Here is a 25,455-nt window from a genome sequence, read left to right on the forward strand (position 1 = left end):
AATGGATCGAAATACGCAACGATCAATGACATTTTCGCGAGGTTCAATACACCGCATGGCTTACAGCGACAACTGGACCATGCCGAGTTAGATGAAATCACTCATCCATGAGTGTGTATGTGTTGTATATATACATATATATACTTAACTACATATGTAGGTGGAAAGATGTATAAATGGAAAAAAGTTTGATTTGGCGGAATAGGAACAGCCAGTAAAGGGATACATGGATGGAGAGCTCTTCTTTTTTTTTGTTTCCCTTTCGTTGAACATGTAGCTGTAGGAGAATGCAGCGAAGATCGAAAATAAAAGCCGTAAGTCGTGGTGAATGTGGTTAATATTGATTCACACGCGAAATCCTCACTTAAATCGGGACGCTGCTACTGTTTTAACTACCTAGTGCTTTGTTTTTGGAATTGATTTAAAAGTCACCGCAGGGAGCACCCATTTTATCTCAGTAAAAAGCTAAGCTGCTCTAAATTGGATGAAACCCATCCTCGAACTGTCAGTCAGACAAATTGAAGCAAATGTTATTGATGCAAATGACGATATATCATTCTTGAGTGATGTTCGAACGTGTAGACTTTATGAGCTTTGAAAGAAGACTCTTGAGCGAAACGGATATCATTGTGGAAAAATAAAATAAAAGCGCGTCCGTTTCGTGAATACATTAGAAGATAAGTGTGAATCTGACCCGAATATACAATACATTGTACGGCTGAAATGTTATAATTTTCATTGCTTCGTAACATGACAACCGCGTATTCTCCACGAATTCTCTTATATTTCAATTTTTCTGCACGATGCTTGGTCCAATTATTTACGATGTTTTTGTCGAGAAAGAGAGAGATTTCGTCGTTTGCGTTTATTCTGCGATTATTTTTTCCAGTTAGTCATTCATGTCATTATGTGCGTATACACGACCGGGTGCGATTGTCCATCGGGAGAACGCTTGTTCGTCGAAAGATAGAAGTATAGAGATTGTTATTGCAACTCCGTACAATGACAAAACATAGATATTATTCAGGATAGTCCGGCACAACTGCCGATTTCGTTCACAATGCAATCTTCATCACGTACGCGTAATAAAGGACGTATTATTATCATGTTACACGAGTTCACGTTACGCATGTTCGTCATCGCATCACGTCATGTATCCAGCTTGTTCGTGCGATGCTTATATTATCGCCGCATATTTTTAACTTTCCGATAGCTTTAATTTGCTGTATTCGATAATTCTTATTCCGTTATATACTCGGTAGAAAATAATATTTGCTTGTATTCTTGAGTTTGTTTTTAATTAATTTAGATCAAATAATATGAAAAATGATTGAAATGTGTCGTTTATTCGATTTATTAAAAGAACTTTTCTGCTAAATAATGATGAAATGAATGATTTTTATCTTTAAAGTATTTTTAATATATTATTATATTAAAAATTTATTATTATTTATTATTATTATTATTATTATTATATTATATTGCATTATTTAATCAAGATGGGAGATTATTTATTTATTGTGTAATTTTTTTGTTTATAGTTTTTATATTATGTTAATTTATTTGATCAAAATTCGTAGGAGAAGAATATAACAACAAAAAAACTAAAACGTAAGTAAGTACAGTATAAGCAACGACGTCAGAATACACTTATTTATTGTATAATAAATGCAAAATTGTTTTTAAATATAAGCGTACAGTATTGAGTTTTAAAAAGTAGGTTTATTGATTGAAATTGAAGAGCTGGCAATGTTCCTTGGAGTCTGTATATGGACCATCGTCTTCGTTTTACTATCTGAAAATTCGACTGGTAAGCACTTTTCTGCATCCTGGCATCGCTACTAAAACGGCTTCTTAAATTTTCCACCAAAAGAATTCTTTTTTCCCTAGCAGATAGGACCGCTAGTATTCCGAGTTCTGAGATTTCATCATTTTTTGCTCGTCTGCAATTTCAAGATTAATTAAATTTAATATCTCGTCTAGCTCTCTCTCTCTCTCTCTCTCTCTCTCTCTCTCTCTCTCCGAAATTGCGTATCAATTTTCCAACCGGAGAGATACACGACAAAATTTATTAAATTGAAATGTTTCCGAAATTGAATTGAAGTATGTCAAAACGGTCTAAATCGAAAGCACTCTATATAATAGATATGAAAGATCGGAGAACACGAGAGAGAAACCTAGCGTGGTTCACGTTTATAAAAATATGTGCGTATCCAGTCGAGTCTCTAAAGTCAAGTATAAAGAAGCGTGATATAAAAAGTGACTTAATGACGCTTTTACGTGTTGGATGTATGATACTTTTACGTGTCGTATAACATTTGTATCTCATTCATGGATTAAAACGAAGCAATAACGAAAGTACAAAGAAAGTAGCGCAGTAACTCCTACCGGCATCGATTTGTCTGCCAGTAAAACGTTGCACAATACCCTTTGGCTCTGGGAATGACGACCCGACTTCCTGTTGTTGCAGATTCTTGGCGCTGAGTGAATTATAGACATCGCTGCTTTGGGAAAACGCTGCCTTGTCCTTATCCTTTTGCATGTTTTGTTTATTCCTGCGTAAACGTATAGAGTGCAGACATTTATTGTAGCGAAGCGATAACTCATCGCGATAAAATAAATTGGAAAGTGTGCCCGATAGAAGATAAACGCGTGCGATATGTTGAAGGGGAGGTTTCGCGATTATATTCAAAATGGGGATGTAACAATGTCGAAATATGATTTCGATAATCATAATCGTGTTTTTTTCTTTTTTTTTTGTAAATATGATATAAAATATTATTTTAAAATAATTTTACAATAAATTGTTCATAAGTTGCGTTCGCTACCAATGATTTTTAAATGCATAATAAATTTAAGATTTAAATAAATGTGACATTGATTAATATGTCTAGAAATAAGAATGTACTTATTAAATTTATAAGAAACATGCGTTATTTTAGAAATAGATGCGTTACAACTATTATCTCTCGGAAGAGAGATAGATTTCGATTCGCTCTATATTAAATTCTTGATGCACAGCAAATTTCTCATTATTGTCATTGTATCAACAATGATTGCCATGGGTGCATAAAATTGCGCATCTCATACGTGCAATCGGTCCTCAGGGCCGCGCCACAACATGTTCACAAGTGAGGATCCTTGATACGCTTATATTACGCAGCATGCGAACAATGGCGTCAATAGGTCAAAGGTGCACGGAAGATCGGTGCAACGGGAGAGAGAGAAGAGAGAGAGAGAGAGAGAGGGGGGGGGGAAGGGAGGGTAACCGCGTGTGCGTTCCTAAAGAAAAGAGGGAAAAACGGATAAATCGATTGACTAAATTAGCGCCGGGCTGGAAACGAGGTGCGCTAATAGACGTATAACAACCGAGTTTAACGGCGCGCAAAAAAGGACATACACACACTCTCTCTCTCTCTCTCTCTCTCTCTCTCTCTCTCTCCTTTCTTCCTCTTTCCCTTCCTCTCCCCTCTTCCTCTTCGTTTCGCCAGATAATCTGCGAATCTTGGCCGGTGCGATTTCTTGGCCATGATGATCAATTTAATGATGTAGATTAACGACTCTCGATATTGCGGAACATCGTTGTTCCATTAAGAAAGAAAGTTGTCTCCCGGCGAACGGCTTGGCACGCAGCCAAGCACGACAAGATCCGTCGCCTTCATCGAACGGGCGAGGCCTCGCCTCGCTCCCCCTCCCCCCCCCCCGCCCTGCCCCCCGGAGTTGACGACCTGTCCTTCCGTTCCGATGGCGATCGTGGTGTTGCCCTTTCGGGCGTAATGAGGTTTGCAAACGCAGCCTGCAAACCTGACGGTGCAACTCGAACTCGTGTTGACTTGAAGAGGCAATCGCGAAATATTGGTGGAATTATCATCATCACCTGTCTGTCGCACAATTCTCGGAATAACGGATAAAATCCCTCGCTCTCGTTGATAAGAATTCTATCGAGGACCATTTGATTATCGGTCTGTTAATTGGAATGCCTTAATATCCATGTGAGAGAGAATTTTAAGAAAAATGCGATCGATATAATCCAAGTACCGTACGTAAATCTGCGATATCCGCTTTATCGCGAGACAGCAGTTGGGAATTAATATGAATTTGGAATACCCGGAAATTATGTCAACGAGCAGTTAGTAGAAATCGCGAACACTCTCGGGAACATAACAATCCTTTTGCCTGTCTTAATAAATCGTGGCGTACGTACAAGCACGACGAATACACGGATCGTATGCGGATGTTTGCGTAAAATCGCCAATAAAGTCAAGTTATTACGGAACGCAATGGGGATTTATAGATCTCCAGCAGACTGTGCACCTACGCCATTTCGGTCGTTTTGCCGTTTGAAGATTTTATTAAATTTACGACATTGTCTTGAACGCATTGTACCTACGTGCGTAGAAAACGGAAAGCGCGACGGAAATACCTAAGCATAAGCGGTGCCGCATGTTCGAGAAGCGAATTGTTCGGAAATTAAATAAATAAAAAAAAGAAAAAAAGAAAAGAAAGAGAAACGGAACATTTTACTTTTCGCACGATAATCACGGATACCCACCTGCGCACGCTCTCGGTGATCGAGTACTTCGATTCTTTCGAGAAATTGCACATTCGACCATCCAAGTGGATAATGTACGGGCATGAGCTCACGGCCGTCTCGAATGACTCTCCAGCTGGAACAAATTTTATTGCCGTTCTTTTTACCAGGGTGGGTACAAAGTGTGTGAGAGGCTGGCGCATCATTTTGGCGAAACCCATTAAATATTGAGAATTCTGGCTTTATTTTTAATAGTTCTATAGTTTTATATAGGTTAAACAAAATAGTACTGATCATTAAGATCACAAAGATTGTCTCAAGACAAACTTAGAGATACTAGATTCACGCAGCCTCTCACTTTGTCTCGCATGAGATCTTTTTTAATATTCATTGCCAGATTTTAACAAATTTATGATTCTATATTTGTTCCAGAAGAGTTCTAGACAAAGTTTTGTCTTCTTTATATAATAATCTATCTCGATTATTTTAGATTTCAAAACTTTTTCAAAAATCTTTCTCTTAAACTCTTCTGTCTTTTTGAACTGTATTAATATTAAAAATGAACATTACGAATGAAGAAAGATTTTTGATTATACAAGAAGTAATATTTCTATTATCATTACCAGTAAATCCAAAATTATTATTTGACACATCAAGGGATAAAGCTTCGAGTTCTACGCAGCCGGAAGAGAGCACTTCGGCGAGCGCTATGCCACTTTCTGGACCCAGTTCACAGCCACTGATATTCAATGTTTCCAACATTTTGTTTCTTATCAGGACTAAAAATGGACAAAACGATATTTTTGTGAGAAAGTCATAAGGAGATATATAGATATATAGATATATATATTTTTTTTTTACTTGCAAAACTATTTCTCCTCACAAAAATACCATTTATTAAAAAAAAAAAATATATATAGTTAAATTATAAAATCGAAACTTTTCAAAATAATCACAATATTTTTTAATCTAGCATTATTCAGTAAAGTGGCACGATATTTTGTCATCTATATCATTTAATATTTTGATCTTATCTATATTTTTTATCAAATTGTTTTTTTCCAATAATTTTCAAACATTGCATAAAATTTTCGATCTACGAAATCGACTCAGGTTTAAAGATTAACAAGGTCTTTTCTTAAAAAAATTTTTATTCATAAATGTAAAATGAGGCTATTATTTTATAATGAGCACATATGTATGTATCCAGGAACGTTTCCGAGAAATTGCGGTGATTTTGTATCTGTAATAATAAATGTTATTGCTCTTTTATGCATTTTTATATGTAACGAAAGTTTCAGTCACGTTCCGCTGTAACATGCGATTTGTATGCATGCGCATGCCACGATCTGCTTGCATTTATTTAAATAATTCAATATCCTGCTTATGCCACACTTTTAACCTGCGAGTCGATTATACTCTCTTTCGTTTTATATTAATTTTTGAAATTGTATAGACTTGTACATTCAGTCTCGAAAGATCGACTTCGTGCAGCGAGGTCAAATGACATATACATATACATATAATACATTCAATCTACGATTAAGATAATCTAACGATAACGATATTTTAAAGTACAATTTTTAGTAAGGATATCTTTTAATATAAGTTCTCCAATCGTAAATATTCACATTTTTACATTTACGTATTTTTTAAATATTAAACGTCAGATTAATACTTCAAAGAAATTTAGCAGAGATATTTCAAGAAAATAAGTGCTTTTTTTTTTTAATTTTCTTCTCTTATTTTTCTTTACAGCAACAGGATAATTTTTATCTTGTATTTCGTTATTATTATCATAGAAATTGTATTCGGAAATGTAAAAATATCAATTTCGAAATTTAATATTATCTGTTCTTGTTGTGTGTATACGTGTATTGTATGTGTATTGATAAATTTCTTAGTTTTTCCAAAAAGAGAGAGAAAGAGAGAGAGAGAATGAAATTTGTGATATTCCCATTATTCGACGAATGCAACGCATCCGTATATTAATACCCAGAATAAAGTAGCATTGCACGCAACATTAAATTTCAATTTATCTCGACGAGCTTTATATTACGCGGGTACTGAATTCCGCAGAAAACACCATCGGATAATCTCTGGAGTGGCGCTGCATTTTTCCAAACAAATAAAGAATTATCTATCTTGATATGTTCTTTCAAACCAGAGGGAGAGAGATTGCGTGCGAAATCACTTACTCTATAAAATCGCATCCATTTTCATTCTTTCCTATTTCACTGTTTATGGGAAGATTATTACGTATTAGAACGCTACTGATAGAATTATTTATCGCAGTTTGTTTACATGTTTGCATATTTATGATTGTAAATATAAAATCTCCATGATAAATATTGTTACAGTAATATTAGACAAAAATTAATATCGGGTTGTTCTTATTACAAAAATATTAAATATATTATTTACGCATTAGGTATAGATCTTGGTTTTATCAAAAAAAGAAACTTTAAAAAATTATGACTTATTGAGAACTTATAAATTAAATGTTATTTGAAATGTATTTGCGCTCAATATTAAATTATTCATACCTAAATTTTTAAATATTTTTTTTAAATCTTAATGATTTTTTCATTGTAACTGCTCTGACTCAATTAAAGTTAAACTTTTTTAATGTTATTTAAATAATATTTAATTTAAAGTTTCAAGACTGACATTTTTACATGTCAAACATTTTTTTCTATATTTTTTATTCTTTCTCTTCTGTAAAAATTTGATAATCAAGATCTTTGTCTTTTAAAATTAAATGAAAAATTTAAATATTAATATTTAGAAAGAAATTGTGGAAATATTCTATTATTTCTATTATTTATTAAATGATACTCAATGATGTAGAAAACATAACTTAATTTTTATTTTGAGAAATGCGAATTTTGCCATTTTTCTCTTTTTCTTTATATTTCTGATATCATCATCATCAAAACGATATAACAATACGAACTTACGAGCGCATATGTGATTCGCTCCCTCATCTTGGATAGGATTCAGTCTGAGATTCAAAGTCTTCAGAGCTGTCGAACTTGCTTTTATTATTCCGTGAACAATCCCAGCAATTCCATTCGGTCCTATATTGTTATTTACCAAATGTAGGGTCCTCAGTTTCTGATGTATTGACAGAAATTCGCCCACCGCGTGTGCACCAGAATCCATCAATTTGCAATGCGACAAATCCAACTCTTCAATCTACATCCGAGACGGACGAAATAATATTGCGTAGAACATGTTACGACCGAAAACTGAAAAACTCCGTTAAAAAATTATTACGAGGTATACTAGAAATCAGTATTTATAATCACATAATTCTTTATTATGTTGCAATGGTTGGCTAAGATTTTTATTAGTAAATACCGAGTGGTATTCTCAGCAGGTAGAGCTATATTTCTTCATGTTTTTTTGTCAGAAAATATTAAGGCGAACAACGCCAGCAGTCGTAACTTTGCCTTTTAACAAATATTGTTTTATTTTCTAATTTTTAATGGGAAATAACGTGATTTTTTTTTGCGTGCGTTCTTTTACATTACGTATAACGGAAGGTATACGTCGACTAACGTTATTATTCGCCACCATCCCTTGGAGAATAGCGGCGACTCTGGGCTGATCCAAGTTGCTACGAGTTAAACTGAATTTCTTCAATTTCGGGCTGGCTTTAATTCCTTCTCCCAGACTTGTGCAATCCTCCAGCGAGAACCTGTATGATGAATATTTTATCAATCGTTTACGCGGGGGATCCTCTTTATCTTTGCGCCTGCTGAACTTTCGACTCACTCAAAGTCCCGCCACTCGAAACCGTCGTTCATGTAGATCATACCGAAATGGAGATAAATCTCGGCGAGATGCGGGAATTGCGGGAGTATAATTGCCATGGGAATGTGATGCGCGATGTCTTCATCTGGGGTTAATTCGTTATTCTCCGCGTTATTCTCCTGTTTCGTCCGTTTTCTGAAAGTTGCATCCGAAATTGCACGTGTGAAAAGTGCAGCCTTGACGATTAAGTTAATTTTAATATTACCGATTAAAAAGAAACCATATTTTTTTAGTAATTAATCATAAAAAATAGTTTTGTTGTAGAAATTTAACCAGATATAGATCTGAAAATAATTTTGCTAGTTCGTCAAAATAATAATGGGGCTTAAGCAGATGATGATAATAGTACATAATTATTTTGGTCAACAAAATTATTTTCAAATCCAACTTGATTAAATTTTTTTTACGTACTTTAGTAAAATCATTATTTCTATATACTTATAATGTGGAAAATGTTAGCGCACGATAATAAAATATTTAAAGATATATTTGATTAACAATGTTCAAAGAATCGTAAATTAATGTAACCGTGTAAATTTTGTTTATCTTCATTCTATTTACTTTGAACGAATATCACGAGATAAACGATTAAAAATTGATTTCACGAACTCTATTAATTCTAGCTTTACACACACACACACACACACACACACACACACACACACACACACACACACACACACACACACACACACACACACACACACACACACACACACATATATATTTCTTTTTTTCATTTTGATCATGATTTATCGTATTACATCTGATACCGTTAATCAAACCGTGATGCAAACGTGAATGAGCAGCTTTTTTTTGATGTTAAAGGAAAAAAGTATTGCACTCCCGGGATGTATTGCAGCGATCCATGTGTATGTAAAAATATAATATAAATATAAATTAGTATAAATTAGTATAAATATTAGTATAAATAATATTATTATAAATAATATTAGTATAAATTAGTTCGAGCTGTTACTTAATGATTTATTCGCGGCAACAATTAATGTATTGGAGTGAATCGCGGCTCTGATCAATAGTGGACGATGGATTACGTTGCACAAACTATATCGCGTATGTAGAGGCCTATAGGTAGTTGCACGCTAGTCGCTATGAATAATTGAAGAACGCGTACACGCGCCGGGTCACATTAACCATCAGATATGAGCTGGATATGTGGATTGAATTGATATACAAAACGGAATTTCGAATAAATAATAATAAATTTGCATACGCATTGAAAGATGATGTCAGCAGTCTATATATATATATATATATATATATATATATATTAATATATTAATAGCACAGCCGTATAATTATATTATATCTACTCCAGACCAGTAATTTGCACAATGAAAGATGAAATTGTTCAACGTGATATGTTAAGAATTTAAGTGTCACAGTCTTTTGCTCTCGTACAATGTGTACTTTATTAAATTAGCGAAGTAATTAAATGAATAAAATACTATTTCTATTATAAATATTATTATATGAAAGGAACACAATTTTATTGAAATATCTAAAAATTTGATCTGAACAAATCTGAAAATGATTTCGTTGATTCATCAAAATAATTAGAATGTAGAATACTGTTGGAATATCGAATGTCTTTTTGGAGTATTATTAGCAGTTATTCTGTTGTTTGTCTAATAAATTGTTTTTAGATCTGCATTTGGCTAAATTTTTATATATACCTTAACAAAATCGATTATTCACGTGTAATTTAATAAAATGTATTATTATTAATGATAATTATATATTTATTTAATTTAACTTAATAATCTAAATAAGATTAAAGGAAAGAGATAAAATTGAGATACTAAGTCGCGACCCATCATTCGTACCTCGAATAAAAAAAAAAAATGAGGATAAATCTTGCAATGGATTTACGGATTCCCTGCAAAGGGGAACAGTCCGGTGTAATCTGAAAGAATTACCTTTCTCAATCTCTCTCTCTTTCTCTCTCTCTCTCTCTCTCTCTCTCTCTCTCTTTCTCTCTCTCATGTCTTCTAATTAAATTAAAACTATAATTTCTAAGCTAGAATCCAGCTGGTGGTTATCAACTCGTGGAATGATAACGTTTTTTCAACTCAACTTATTAAAATAATCGCACATATATTGCTTATTGCGTAACGGACGTGAGTGTTCTCAAAATTATCAATCGCAGAGAGAGAGAGAGAGAGAGCTATTGAATGAATTTGAATTAAATTAAAGTGACAAATGTTGAAATGCATGACGATGAAATTAAACAAATGTGATAATTAGATTGCATAAAGCAGAAACTCTCGAATGTTAAATATACATCTTTAAATATACTTCTTGAAATCTTGATGATAAACGACAAGATATTACTAAAACAAAATCAAAACTTATTTTCTAATATTAATAGTTAATGTCAAGCCAACCTTGCTTCACTTTATTTAAATGGCTTATCCGCCTGATATTTAATATTAAAAATATTAAAGCGGTTAAAAAGGTAAAAAATAAAATTACCGTAGTTTTCATTTAAAGTAAAAAAAGTATTTTTTATACGACTAAATGATATATTGTGCGTGGCACGTTTCCGCTTATAATAAGTTCACTGAGGAAATGAAAATTTCATTTTATAAACTTTTTATAAAGCTCATAGTACCGTACAATAACGCTTTTTCCACATTGATCATATACGGAAGTACTGCAAAATTCGCGTACAGAAGTTAATTAATTCTTTTTTGCGAGAACAATACGGGCGAGGCCGTTTTGCTTGTTCCGCCTGGAATTAGTTTTGCAAACGCGATCGCGGAATTCTTTCTCTCTCCTCACGTTTACCCGTTCCAATTTCATTACGGCGGCAGTAAGGGACCATTTCCGTCCTGCCGACTCTGCGGTCGTAACTATGTAAATTTGCTTTTTTATTTTTTAAACAGCACCTCCGTTCTCAACAGCATGTTATAATGCGGCCTTAAAAGCTGAAAATGAAATGAAACCGGAATGTCGGCGCGCTAACTATTTCTCTCGCGATGCGTGTGTCCATAAAAGGTATATCGGCATTTTTCAACACACTTTTACGTACGTAATCACGTATGTAATTGCACGTGAAATTAATTAACGCGAGGCGATTTCAAAGCTTACACGAATTTGTTGGAATTAATATATATATATATATATATATATATATATATATATGGTGATTATCATTTGAATATTTATGTACGTTTTTGTATTATCAATTAGTCATTTAATTAGATATCTTTTTGCACTTTCAAAATTAATTATGACACTCGTTATAACCTTCTTATGATATGATTTTTATATCGCCTTGTCTCTGCGAAAGGAAATTCAAAAAAGAGACGGTTTTGCTTACGTTCTCCTGTCATGGTGTGCACTTAAGTTACTTTTTACCTTGCAAAGTTACGCTTCGAGAGTAGTGCGCGTAACCAGCTGCTTAAAATCGACGGTCGCAGTGTTACATATATCAACTTGGCCGCGATTGTTGCAATTTCGCGAGAATTTACGTCGCACGGGATCTAAAATTTGCCGCTCAATGGCCATGGCGATTCATTGGTGTAAATATCTCCCGCCCATCGTTCGCCCATGTATAATTAGAATCCTTAACGCATTAACAAGTTTATTCGCTTCGTGAGTACGTTTATCGTATGACCGCCTTTGCCATCGTGATATCGATAAACTTGATGTAGCCGAATTTGCACAAGTGATTTTCTCACCTCTGTGAACTTGGCACCTGACTTTTAATAAATTAAATTTTCAATAAAAAAAAAAGATGTTGATATTTTGTTCGTAGTTATTTGTCGTAATAACAATTTTGTTTGTATCGCAGTGTTGCAACTGTTAACAAAAATATTTGGAAAACAGCTGTCACCTTTGCTGTCAAAAAAATCATTATTTATCTTGATTCATAGTCATAGTTTAGTAGTTGTTCGTAATGATCTTTCCGTCATTTCTAGTTGAATTTCACAAAGATAATTTTCTCTTCAATGATCGCATTATGTAGACGAGATACAAATGATAAATTTGAAATTAGAAAAGTGTAAGTGACAGTAGCATTAAATCGATAATATTAGAAAAAGGACAAGATTATTTCTTTGCTGCCGCTGCTGCTGCTGCTGCTGCTGCTGCTAAGAAGCTACGTCGAAGGATACAAATTTAATCTGTGATATTACGATGGCGAAAGTAACGGAGGAATCTACTGGACTATTTGCGATTTTCCGGCGTCCGTGATTATAATTGGCCTCCTAGATACCCCGGCCAATTATAGAATCGGCCGGCACGCTTTCGCGCGATATTTACGCCGCGAGTCCATCGCACTCCTTGGATCTTCAAGTGCAAGCACTTACACTTTTAGCCGACAAACTGACCGGCTCTAATAATAATTTTCCGATGTGTTCTCGGCCGAGCGTAAATACTGTGAATTTCTACGTCGCGCGCGCAAAGCAGCGCAAGGTCTATTCAAATGTTGGCGCTCTCTACAAATTTACTTATCTAGAAGATGTATGTCGATGTTCGAAGAAATTAATATTTATAGAAAATATTTTATAGGAAGATTTACAGATAAATTCATTTTTTATAACTACAAATTTTTCCACAAATTCTTTTTACATCCTCGTATTAATGAAATTATGAAAAAATTCGCAATCGTTCAGTTTTGACGTTGAAGTTTGTTCGGATGGATTAAAATTTATATTTCAAGCTATTCAAAATATTCTGAATAAGTCAGAAATAATCCTCGTAAATTTTTCAGTTTCCAAAGCCATTTTGTTCAAGTCTCCAATGGAGACATTTTATTTTGTTTTTATTTGTTTTTTACGAGAGCCTATTCTCTTATCGATTGTTCCATAAATTGTGATCCGCTTTATATACGTGCCAGATTTCGCACGTAATCAATTTATATATCACTCTGATGTTGAAGCCTCTAAAGGCTCATTTCTCCTAAAAGTTACTACGAATCGCTTTGATTTATCTTGATCAATTATTTGGTCGCGCGTAAAAACTAATTGAACAAGCTAATTCTCTTTACTTGATTGGCACGAGGGAACGAAGCCTTATGACGTGTATGTGGTTCTTCAGGAGAGTCATCAATTTCTCACATTCCTCTCTTTGGGGCTCAAAGTAGCTCGCTTCCAAAGTTTCCAAATATTCGGCTAAGTGGCGTTCGCAATATAATCGCCGCCATGAGCCACCATGCTCGCTCGGATTGTTGTGTTTCCACCTGCACAACGGGCTGCAATTAAATTGTACTCGCGTGCACAAATAAACTTGGATAAATGATTTTAATATCAATAAATTATTTGAAGAGAATCCATTGGGTTGAGAAAATTGCAGTTTGCGTGAAATCGTTCGAATTCGAATATTTTAACGAGTAAATATCAGAATAAAGATGCTCTTGCATGTTAAATAAAGTCGGAAATTAAAACGGAATTAAAGATTAAAGTATCTCTATAAGTCAACTAATTAAAGAGATTAAAATAGGATCAGAATAAAATTTAAAATAGTTTTAATTTAAAATATAATTATAATAGTTAATTAACGTTAATGAAATCGATTATTTGGCCAAATTAATCTGTAATTTTGACACATAAAGTTCCCAAGAGCATTCAACTACATTACATACACCATACATCTAATAATAGCTCATATAATAAAGAGACAAGGAGATTGACAAGCGCTCTACCTTACCTGTCCTTGGCCGCGCGTTCCCAATAGAAGTCATCCTCGATTTTCGATATCGTCAACTCGAACGGCAGATCGGTGGGCAGTGTTTCCACCAGTATGTCCCTGTCTACGCACGTCGGCAGATCCTCCAGAACGGGATGATCCCTCCACGTCGAGACTACGGTGCGAAGAGCGAGAATCTTTAAATCGGGGATTACGTCGTCGTCCCATGAGGCATCTTCCGCTCGCAGCGTCCTTCCTTGCTCCTGCGGTAACTGCGAGGTCTCCGGCGAGCACCTGCGAGCCAATTTGCCAGGATAAAAGCGTGTGTCGCTGGATGGAGCTATAAAACCGATATTATTTGCGATATCCAAAATGCGAAAATGTTGATTTTGGGGGGAGTCACGTGCCGCGACTCTTCGCGGATGTATCTCGCGTCGCCGAGATTGAGCTGCTTTATGAGATAAACCTTCCACCTTTCGCTCCAGGGAAAACTCAATTTGCGTATATATATATATATATATATATGGAAATCAGGATGTATGAGGCATGATAAGGGAGGAGGCGGTGTATCGCGAAAACTCATTTATTCTATTCTATTTTACCTGTAAGCGGCCACGACGTTCCTCGATATCGTGTGTGGGATCCTCATCGTTTATGTCCGCGTCCGCCCGAAGATGGAGAACACCGATGAATTACTTCACTATTCTGCAAAAATAGATGGCTAATGATACGTTTGCCGTTTGTTTCGATTTACTGGTTCTTTTTCTATCTGAGAGAACACGAAAATATGTGAATCGATGAAATCTGTTATCTGTGCAATTGATTTCACCCACTGTCTCGCGCTTGTGCGACCTACTGTCTCTAAATTAAATCAACCAATGTTATTTTGCGCTTTATCGACGGAGAGACGAGTCACACCGGCGTCTCACCAGTACATATTTTCAAACCGCAAAATAGCATTGCTCGTCCGAACAAATGGTCGCCGGCAAATATATATATAGAGTGTCGCTTAATCTCGTCCTGATAAAACGCTCGCGGAACTGAGTACAATCATTTTTCACAGACTTGTTTTTTTTTCTTTCCTTTTTTCCAGGAGTGTCCCGAGGGAGTAGTGCACGAGGATTCGTTCAAGGACATTTACGCGAAATTCTTCCCGCACGGCAGTGAGTTCCAATTAAATAACAGCCCACGTTTTTGCGTAATTAGTTAATGGCCACCCCTCATGCGAATTGCAGACTCCAGTCTCTACGCCCACTACGTGTTCAAGGCCTTCGACGTTAATTGCAACGGGGCCATCAGCTTCAGGGTAATTAAGTCTCTCTCTCTCTCTCTCTCTCTCTCTCTCTCTCTCTCATGTAATGTCTTTTCATTAATTTTAAATTGACCGATATGTCCGCCGGCGTGTCTTTGCTCTCGAATGACGGTGTGCGACGCGTGTTCTCATCTTGAAATAAGGACGTTAAACGTGCAAGGAAATTTTCGTCGACGTTAAGTCGCTAAATGTTACTATACGTATCGTAGGTATTATCGACGAAACGAAGCGATTATTTTGAAATTTTTAAATACACTTTATTTATTTATTTGCATATTTAATTAATTGACAGTAACAAGCATGAAATTTACATTCTGCTTGGGGAATAAGATATATATATATATATTTTTTTTTTTATTTAAAAGAGCTGTTTGTTTGACAATTTACAAATTTTTTAAACGATTAATTTTTAACGATTGACCGCGCAGTAATAATATATTACAAAATCAAAATTATAGATGAGTGCATATTATTTGATTGCACATGAAACAATTTCGCATCGAATGAAGTCTCCCTGCCAATCGTGTATTCGGATATTTAATTGTGCTCATGTCTAATTCAGCTCGTGTTCAATTCGCTGTGTATTTTACGCAATTTCTGCGGCTCGGTCTTCCGCTCGACGTTGACGCGGGGGCGAGATGCGGGCGCGACGAGATCTCGGTGGGAGAAATTTCGATAGGTAGGATGCAAAGCGTAGGATGCAAATGCCGATGCATTTATTTATCGCGGGGCGGCGATGCACGTGCGCGTTTCGCGCATAAATGACGCGGCACGCGAACAACGACGTCCGGTCGTCGATCGGACAAAATTGGGACTATCGCCAATTGAGCGAGTCGCCCTATCGGATCGAATAATTAATCGTTTTTATGATAAACGCGAGGTACATCGGCGTATACGCGATCGGATACGAAGGCAAATGCGCTTGCGAAGCGCACCACGGCGCGGCTGATCGTCCGTCATTTCGCGTGAGTGTTGCGCCTGCACCACTGAAAATTTATTGCCCTTTGCGAGAGATCGAGCAGCTTGATGTCGAGCACCGGCACGCGGTATTAAAGCTTTCAGTGCTCGCGATGCGGTACTCATCACACGGGACATGAACTCCTGTATGTATCCGAAACTCGGGGATACAATTTTATTTGATTAATTTCCCTCGCCGATGCTTCGCGCTCTGGATGATTTTTTTTTTTTTTGTATAATTACAAATTTTGTTAATATATATCATGGCGATGCATAGCATTAGAGATATAAACAAAAGATTGCCTCGCTTCATGTATTTAATATGTAAAATATAATTATATTATTTTGACAAAAGTGCAGGAATCATGACTATTCATTTAATTTTATTTCAAAGATCAATTTAACAATTTAACAATTGTATATATAGTGTAAATTAAGCGTAGAAATTACATTATATTTTATTCTCAAAAGTGCAGTATTTTATTGTATTTTAATTATAATTTTGCATTGTAATTATACAATTCAAGTATGTAATATTATATTATTGCAGCATTTTTACATAATTGAGTTATCCAACGTTATTGCGAGTTAATTATAATTTTTTTATTTCACGGTAGAGAAAAAAGATGTCGACGAGTAGTCGAAGAACATTTATCTTTCTTTCTGTCTGCTTTTCCGCTTCGCTCGCGCCCCTCGCTCTTTTTATATCAATTTATGCAGAATTGTTTCTCGTTACTCGTTGAGATCGCGGAATTTTATTTCAATTTTCGTGAAATCCGCAAAGTGGACGATTTCGACGCTCGGACGAGATTTGATTGGACTGGGGAGAAGAAAACGCACCGACATCTCGTGCTTCGTATTAAAGTCGCGCGCGACTTTAGACAATCCCGGGGATTGCAGGACCTCCTCGTGACACTGTCGACCCTGCTGCGGGGTAGCATTTACGAGAAATTGAGATGGACCTTCAAGCTCTACGACATAAACGGCGACGGCTGTATCACCAGGGGCGAGTTGGGCGAAGTCGTGACGGCGGTCCACGAGCTCATGGGTAGGCGGCATCACGCCGAGGAGGAGAGGAAGGCGAGGGAACAGCTGGACAGGGTCTTCAAGAAACTCGATCTCAACCAGGACGGTGTTATCACGATCGAGGAGTTTATCGAGAGTTGTTTGAAGGTACGTCTGGTCGTGAAGCAACTACGAACGATCAAGTAGATAAGGAAAGTATACAGAGCGTCGTTCCCTTTTGTCCATTTGCTATTCGATTTGACTTTTCCTTTCGATACCTTTGCTATCGGCATGTCATATTTTATAATAATAATAATAATAATAATAATAATAATTTTAATAATGACCCTCGGCTTGACGAAGGCTGAATAGAGGAAGGTACAGTAAACTTGGGACAGCACTCTGTATGCAGTCCCTTCGTAAATGAATGCCAAGTTCCTCGAGATGTGCGGTATATATGAAATGTTCCAGATCTGCCGGGTGTTCTTTTAACTATGGTTTCAACTCGTACTTTAACCAGTCTTGGAACGATTCCCTCTTTCTGAATTAAGTTCATAATTTTCCATGTTACACATCTTGATAATTAACTGCCAAATGGTATATTTCTAATAAAGTTAAAGTCCTTTTGTATAAACCGAGAAATGAAACTTTATCATCTATTTACTATATACTTGGAAATTAATTTAACAGTATTAATTCGATATTAGTAGAACTGAATATCTTCACAATTAGATGTCCACGATGTTATAAAGTCTTATCTGTATAAAAAAATTGATAACGAAATTTGTAACGCCTTGAGATTTGTATCTTTTTTCACGATGACAAATCTACTAGAAACGAATATTGCTCGAACATGCAATTCGTAGTGCATACAAGCCATGTGTGCCGTTCCCCCCCCATGAACGCGAGAAACAAAAATAAGGGGTGCCGGAGATTAATCGATGTTTATGGAGCTTGCGCGAGCTTGTTTGTAGTTTGTTCAGCGCTTTCGTCGTCGAGCTAGCGGAATAATATTCCGGGCAAGGCGTGTGCGACTTACCGTCGTCCTAAGCTGACCTGAACTTTTCGAAGACGATGGAGTGACTCTCTAGTTGACAATGAACTTGCACGCAGGATGACGTGATCACACGGTCGCTGGCGATGTTCGATTGCGCGCTTTGATCTCCGGCTAAGGACGAGCCTCCAGCAGCGGTCACCGCGACGCCGCCGACGCCGCTCTCGACGACAACGTTCTCGCAATCCTTGTCCCCGTCGCCGCCGCCGCCGTCCTATTCCCTGCTGCCGCCTATCCCGCCGCCTCTGCCCTCGCAACCGCCACCCGGTTACACCGTCCAGGATCAGGAGCTTTATCTACTCCTGGCCGCCCACTGGTGGAACCAACCGGAGGCACCGCTCTTCTGTTGAAGGTAAAATCGCCGAAGAAAAGAAAAGAAAAAAAAAAGTCCGGATTTTCCGATACTTCCCGAATCATTCCGAGACAGCTTCCGTTCTCACGGCGCTCTCGAGCGAGATTGACACTTCTCGAATGTAATTCTTGTAAAAATTGAGGCTATCGAGATAGCTAGGCAACGAGCTGTGGAGCGCACCATTTCAGCGACGGATTTTTCCGGAGGAATTTGAGGTCGATTTTTCTCACAATGAAGAAATGTCGGGAAAATGAACTCTTACTTTTATTTGGCTTAAATATGTCAAATACGTCTTGCACTTGCAAAATTCTGTAAAGCTACAGCTGCATGATTTTCATCGCGCGATGGACTTGACTGTAATAACTTTATATATCAATATTTGTAAATAAATTTCTATTGATAATATATAGTATAAATAACTCACAGGATTTCATATTCAATTCAATTTCCTATGTCTGTATATTAATGAATCAGTTATTTATTTATTTTTATTCTCGAGAAAATTTTAATTTTTCTAGAAATATTTTTTTAGCTTTTAAAATGCTTTCCTTTCGATCAAATCTCTTGTGGTTTAAGGTTCTTGATCTTCCTTTTTTTAGGGCAACGCGATATTACCGGCTCCTAGCGACATAAAATAGCAATCGAGGTCTAAATCTGTGCAATCGAAGAGCGGATTTCCCGGCATCTTGTCGCTTTTTCGTCCTGCAAAACGTCCTGCACGAGCGGTACGAGGAAGCACGGTGCAAGATGTTGTCCTTATTCTCGCCGACTAACGGAGCTTAGCAAAAGCTCAGCCGTTTCGACAACACGCGGAATATCACGAGAGACTGCCGCTTCGTCAACGAGACAACATCTTGCAGAGCAACGCGACGTTTCCGCGACGACGGATATTGCCGCTGGATATTTTAATAATCGCGAAATCGATAATCTCTAACAAGAATCGAGCGGAATTGCAAGAAACGTTCGATCTAAGATCGAAGCTGTACATTGATACGGAAGACAAGTACCTGGAACCACCTCCCACATTGCGATCTCTCGCGTTTCAGATGCGAAGATTGGTGTCGGACAAAAGGATGCTCTCGGAAATGAAGAGATGCCAATCGAGAGTACAAGATACGCTACTCCCTTTCTGCGACTCGCCGTGAGAAGATCCCGAAAATATCGAAGAAACCTGGTATCGTGAATTCGTGCCAAATTTGTGGGATTTTCAGGCGACGACGATGAAAAGAAAAGGGAAAGATGGTGGAGGTGCTATGTGTGTGGCTGTGAATCGGAGATTGCGGCACGAAAACGAGGATCCCAAATTGCTCCAAAAAAAAAAAAAAAAAAAAAATTATTTATATAGGTCATCCAGGGGATGTCGCGTTCAGTTTCCAGGACGTTCGCGTTGTTTGCACGATTCTGTTTCTACGAGATAGATGTTGAAAGCGAGGATCATAACGAATCGATCGCATGACTTCGTTATGATTCGTTACCAGGAACATCCTCAAGATGTATGAAGGATTGTGTGACTCATTTGAAAACACATCTTCTCCCTAACAATAAATGTCGTGTTATTAAAAAGAGATCTTTCGCGTTCCCTGAGGGATTCGCTTTCCCTGATTGTAGATCATTCTACGTTCGGAAAAATGTGTTATTTTCTTAAAAAAAAAAAAAAAAAAAACATATAGTTACATGTGCAGGGTACATCTCGGTCGTTACTGCGTTCTCTCCTAACGGCGATCATTCCTCGGATATAAGTTGAGGATCCTATATTATAAGCGAACTGACACTTTTCTAGTATTTATTATTTTGTCTAAAAACACCCTGCACGATTGTTATACTAATTAAACATTCTTTACATTCTCCGTAATTAGGATTATTTATTACGATCGCGTGATTGCAATGATTATGTATCGCGAACGACGTGGTTCGACAGCGATTTTCAACATCGATTAAATTGCCACGTGATCAATAATCGTTGACGATCGTAGATATCACACGTACGTATTTTTGTTAGTAGATTGACACTTCGTTGTATTCTTTTTTAGATCCAACCAATTCCGATGGCAATTCCGCGGTCCAGGCACTCAATATTTCTGCTGGTGCGAGAATGCGACGCCACGTTTTTTGATATACAACCAAATGCATACCTGTATCGGCCGATATTTGATTATTAGTAAAATTGACCGATAGTCCCAGATTGACAGTGAGTGTTTTCATCGATCTATCGTGATAAAAGCATTATCCATGTACATTGATACCTCGGAAAAGATGATCCTCGGTCTTATCAGTCCATACTTTCCTGCGGTATGCATTCCTTAGCGGTAGTCTCGCAATATTTGCCATTCAATCGTATCGCCGATATTGAAGCACTGACAAGAGATATTGATCGCCTGCGGACTTCTTGTAAGCGTTCATAGCGTGTAACATGTAGGTGTACGTGCGTGGAGCATCGATTTTCTAATGTATCCGTTATTACGAGTCCGGTAGGCGTGCGAGCGTGCGGGACGTATGTCAGAGTTTTAGCCGAGTAGCGGAAGCCTGAGCGGCGATTATTGATTATCAAAATCGATTACAATGAAACACCAAAGTTATCGTAGTTAGCTGTTACTTAAGCGAATAAGATTAATAATATATATATATATATATATATATATATATATATATATATATATATATATAATAGTACGATTTATATACACATAGTTTAGGGTAAATTCGCAATTAAGTGCGCGGTCGTCGGGTATGACTAGCGTTTAACGATCGGCAAACAAATTCAATCGTTCTCCAAGAGAGAGAGAGAGAGAGAGAGTACTGTGTCTCGTTAAAATACGCTCTACACAAACACACACACACACACGATCCACACGTACCCCGTTCGAAGTATCGTCTGTTACCGTTGGTGCTTTCGCATCAAGCCGGATCTGGGATCGTCGTTGATCGGTCGTGCCGTCCGTTCGTTCGCGATCACGAGTTCGTCAGGATCGCACGTGAAGCGTTATTAATCGCGCGGATCTCCTTCTGAGGAGGAAATATCGTCGCTGAGCGATGGGACACCGCGCTTTAGCCGCGGTAGCTTTGACGGGAATCGGGAACACGCGTGTTGCTAGGCTACGCCCTAAGCGCGTGCGTTTCTATAACGACTAATCAACTAATAACGGGAAGATCGGGCAGATCTTTCATCGCGAGTCAAGTGTATGGGACAAGTAAATTGAGTATTATTGAGCTAGTAAATTGAGCTAGATCTGACAGAGTCTCGTATATATACACGCGGAACATAAATCATCGGAACGGAAATCGAGAAGAAATAAAATCCAAATAGAACATTTCAGGCAAAGTGCGCTCTAAAAAGTAGAAATGTTCGAGTCTCAAACTTGACATTCGAACTGATCAACCTGTTCTGCTTCGATTCAACGGTTGATCTCGTCTCAAAGATTCGAATGTTTGAGTAGTTTGAATGTTATTAAAAATTTGAAACGGAAATGAATAATCATTGCAAACAAAGAATAAATTTTCTTCCATCTTAGATTTGAAATCAGATCGAAAAGATCGAACAATTTGAATTTTTCGATATATCCTCAAACTCTTTAGAACGAACAATTATTCAATCTTGAAATTCTGAAAAATTCTAATCGTTCCATTATACAAAAATTTCGAGCACTATTAAGTATTTCTTTTCAAAGATGCGAAGAAATTTATGAAATACGACTTAAATGGTTCCAGAAGAATGGTGAATGTTTTCTTTTCTTTTTTTCGTCGATCTCTTTAATCATCTTTTTTATATGTTTTTCTCTCATACCGTCTTACATAGACATGCTGCATCTCGAGTCTGTGATCGCATTCAACAAAAGCTAAAAGACTATCGTCATTAAAACCGAACTTGATATAAGAGCGTATAAACGATACCTGTTGTTAATTTGCGGACGCTTACAGAAAGTTGTTAAAAGAAATAATCTATAAGCTTCTTCTAATGTCAAACAGTTCTTTTAATCAAAAACATGCAAATTAATTTGAATTAAAAGGATACTTAATATACAAAAATTTATTTAATACATAAAAATAGATATTAAGTGGGTTGCTTTTCCATCGGGCACATACATACTCTGTAAGCGTTGTCGCATTAATGATTGCTTTAAAAAATCGAAAGATATAATTAAAATAATGGAAGAAATCTGTAACATTAATTTGCAATATCGGAACGGTGCAAGATCGCTGCGATTATCTCACCAGAAACTAACTATTGACAAAAATTTATATTTTTTTAGGATGTACGAATGTATCTCTTTAAATTAGAAAAGTCAATGTGTCGTGTCCTGCGACTTTAAAATGCAAATGTGGGAATGACGCAAATTTGACTAAAGAGGATTGCGTTGATCGCTCCAGTTTGAAGTTAATGATATATATTTATTATATATATCTTCCTATGGTCTCGTCGATGTACATTTGTACATATTATAATGTTAACCACGGAGATATGTATAATCAAACTTGTTTTTTGGGAAATACCTATACGTTAAATCTCTGCCAGCATGTTGATTGACACTCGATATGCGCCGTAAAATGTTAACTCGAGACCCACTGGCACGCGTTTTGAGACTTTGAGCCGAACTTTTCTAACAGACTTTTGCTATATTTCGCAACACTAGTCCGAAATTAACTCAATTGCACGAGGAAATATTGGGTGAGGATAAATTGGCATCTCCCTTTGCTTTTGTATGTATCGCAATGGAACACTATTTACCTATGTACATAAGTTGTACAAACACACGGGATGCCATATATTTTTTATAAAGTTTTGTTACCTTTTGCGAAGCACGAAGTATATTTGCGAAAACGTTTCTCTATGCAGATTTCGTGTAATAAATCAGTAATTTTTGCTGATTACAAAAACCGGTATAAAAAAAGAGAAAAAAGCACACAAAGATTCCTAAGAAAATATTTAAAAAATATAATAAAAATGATTGTACTAATATCAGAAAACATTAATGAATACAGATATGTGACTTTGATTTGAATATAATTGAACGTGTTGTTTAGCAGTTAATATAAAAATATGCCTATGACTTCTAAACCGAAAAACAGAATCTTCTACGGAATTAATTAAATTGTATTTGTTTCTAATTCACATATATTACGTGATGAAATACACTGTAAAATGTTCCTAAAAAAGTTAAAATTGTATCAAGCACTGAATAATGATAAATTATTTAAAGTTATAAAATAGAAACGCGAATCTATAAATGATTTAGAAACTTGTTGGATCTCTGTCAGAAGAAAATTTCACATTTTGCGCAAACTAATTTCGCCAAACTTGCAAACACATATGTTTTTTGACTGCAAAATATAATTCTAAAATGCTATATATAATTCTAAAAAAAAAAAAAAGATTAATTTCCGTTGAGACTAAAGATAGACTATAGATAAATATAATTGATTATATAATTAAAAATCAATTTAAGTCGCAAGAAACTGTATCTTTAAAAACGTACGCTAAAGTAATATTAAATCACCGGCTCGAATTGCGTGCATTTGAAGATATACCATTTAATTACATTTTTAATTAACATGCGGCGCTTTTAATTTGGAAGGTACGTTTGGGCTCGACCTTCAATTGAAAATCATGGGCGACAAAGAACGCGATAGCAAATTGAGAATCAATCCCAAAAAATACGAGGGGGGGGGTGGGGGCTATAGCTAGGAATCTAGCTGAGCAACAACCTAGTCAATTTATTAAAGTTTAGAATACGTTTAGATTTAGATTTACCGTACGATATTGTAAAAATTGCGTGGCTTTAAACTTAAATATTGTCGAAGTATTATTATGACTAGTCGTTATCTCTCTCCTTCTATCTCTCAATCAATTAAATGAGGGGGCGGTTTTGGCGACCGCGAAAACAGTCTCCAATCCGTCACGTGCGTTTAACGGCGTTGTAAACGTGATAATCACAAATGCGCATAAAATAACCAACAGAATTTATCGGACGAGAGCCACCGATATATTCGAGCGAATAATTTCGACGTTTGAATCTACTTACACTTGATTGTCACGCCTGTTATAATTAAAGATGCATATAATATATGTTTATATAATCTTGTGTAATCTTGTATTAGGTATTGTATTTTATATATATATATATATATATATATATATATATATAACAAAACATAATACAAGATTATACAATAATAATATATTAAATATCGACCGAGAATTCGCATATTAAATTACACGATATATATATATATATATAAAATGCAATCGTGTAATTTAATATGCGAATTCTCGGTCGATATTTAATTATTTTTCTATTTAAGATATTTAATAAGTTAGTTTAGAAAAGAACAAAGAAAATTAATATTATAAATAAGATTTAAATATTGTTCAGATTTTATCTTGTTTTTAAACAAAGTTTTCAATATTCGAAGAAATATATTGACGCTCGAAATATCGATGTGGCTTCCGCATAATATACTAATATTGCTCGTGAAAAGAGTGTCACCGTTTATTAAAATAGTTAATCGTTACGTAATATCACTGGTTATATTAGAAACAATTGTTGAGCTTGGAAGCACTTTTTTATAGTGAAGTCACAGTTAGAGTTATAATCGATTAGCGAGATCCTTCCTCAGGCTCGGATCTGTTATTCTTTATAGTGATAATACAGAATACATTACTAAAGTGATTATGCAAAATGCATTAATTATATCTCATACTGCCAATCTGTAAATCATCATACGTAGTATCTAATTAATGACATCGATAGGTAATCTCTAGTTAAAGATTAAGA

At 36.0% G+C, this 25,455-nt stretch overlaps 2 protein-coding genes across 6 annotated transcripts in view; one reads left to right on the forward strand and one right to left on the reverse strand.

Annotated features, from left to right (window-relative positions):
• LOC105430395 (A-type potassium channel modulatory protein KCNIP1) overlaps positions 1-24,803 on the forward strand; it is a 50,509-nt gene extending 25,706 nt beyond the window's left edge. For 3 of the 4 annotated variants that reach the window (XM_089076804.1, XM_089076803.1, XM_089076805.1), the window contains exons 3-6: positions 15,099-15,168; positions 15,241-15,311; positions 17,175-17,447; positions 18,254-18,392. In XM_089076804.1, the coding sequence (XP_088932930.1) occupies positions 15,099-15,168; positions 15,241-15,311; positions 17,175-17,447; positions 18,254-18,334 (495 nt within the window). In that variant the 3' untranslated portion in view covers positions 18,335-18,392. Of the gene's footprint in view, positions 1-15,098; positions 15,169-15,240; positions 15,312-17,174; positions 17,448-18,253; positions 18,686-19,284 lie in introns of those variants that run through there. The other variant, XM_089076806.1, reaches the window with a different exon arrangement.
• Positions 1,621-21,682, reverse strand: LOC105430552 (dynein regulatory complex subunit 5). Of its 2 annotated transcripts, none has more exons than XM_089076785.1 (11): positions 21,541-21,682; positions 14,608-14,710; positions 14,027-14,299; positions 13,368-13,559; positions 8,312-8,485; positions 8,096-8,234; positions 7,492-7,729; positions 5,155-5,310; positions 4,553-4,667; positions 2,389-2,555; positions 1,621-1,943 (listed from the first exon to the last, which is right to left on the reverse strand). In XM_089076785.1, exons 2-11 carry the CDS (start codon positions 14,652-14,654, stop codon positions 1,903-1,905), a joined length of 1,542 nt encoding a protein of 513 aa, XP_088932911.1. In that variant the 5' UTR covers positions 14,655-14,710; positions 21,541-21,682; the 3' UTR covers positions 1,621-1,902. The 2 variants fall into 2 exon arrangements, with proteins under 2 accessions (XP_088932911.1, XP_088932910.1); XM_089076784.1 differs by lacking the exon at positions 21,541-21,682 and adding an exon at positions 18,319-18,460.
• Positions 24,804-25,455: the final 652 nt, after the last annotated feature.

Source organism: Pogonomyrmex barbatus, unplaced genomic scaffold (genome assembly GCF_055798465.1).
Source record: "Pogonomyrmex barbatus isolate J1 unplaced genomic scaffold, ASM5579846v1 scaffold2, whole genome shotgun sequence".
Taxonomy (NCBI): domain Eukaryota; kingdom Metazoa; phylum Arthropoda; class Insecta; order Hymenoptera; family Formicidae; genus Pogonomyrmex; species Pogonomyrmex barbatus.

Excerpts from the sequence above, each read along its gene's own strand:
- LOC105430552 (XM_089076785.1), bottom strand. The coding sequence starts at position 14,654 with ATGAGGATCCCACACACGATATCGAGGAACGTCGTGGCCGCTTACAG. Across the intron at positions 7,730-8,095 it reads GGATGGTGGCGAATAATAAC|ATTGAAGAGTTGGATTTGTC; the intron begins GTTAGTCGACGT and ends TCTCGGATGTAG. Across the intron at positions 1,944-2,388 it reads TGGCAGACAAATCGATGCCG|ACGAGCAAAAAATGATGAAA; the intron begins GTAGGAGTTACT and ends TTGAAATTGCAG.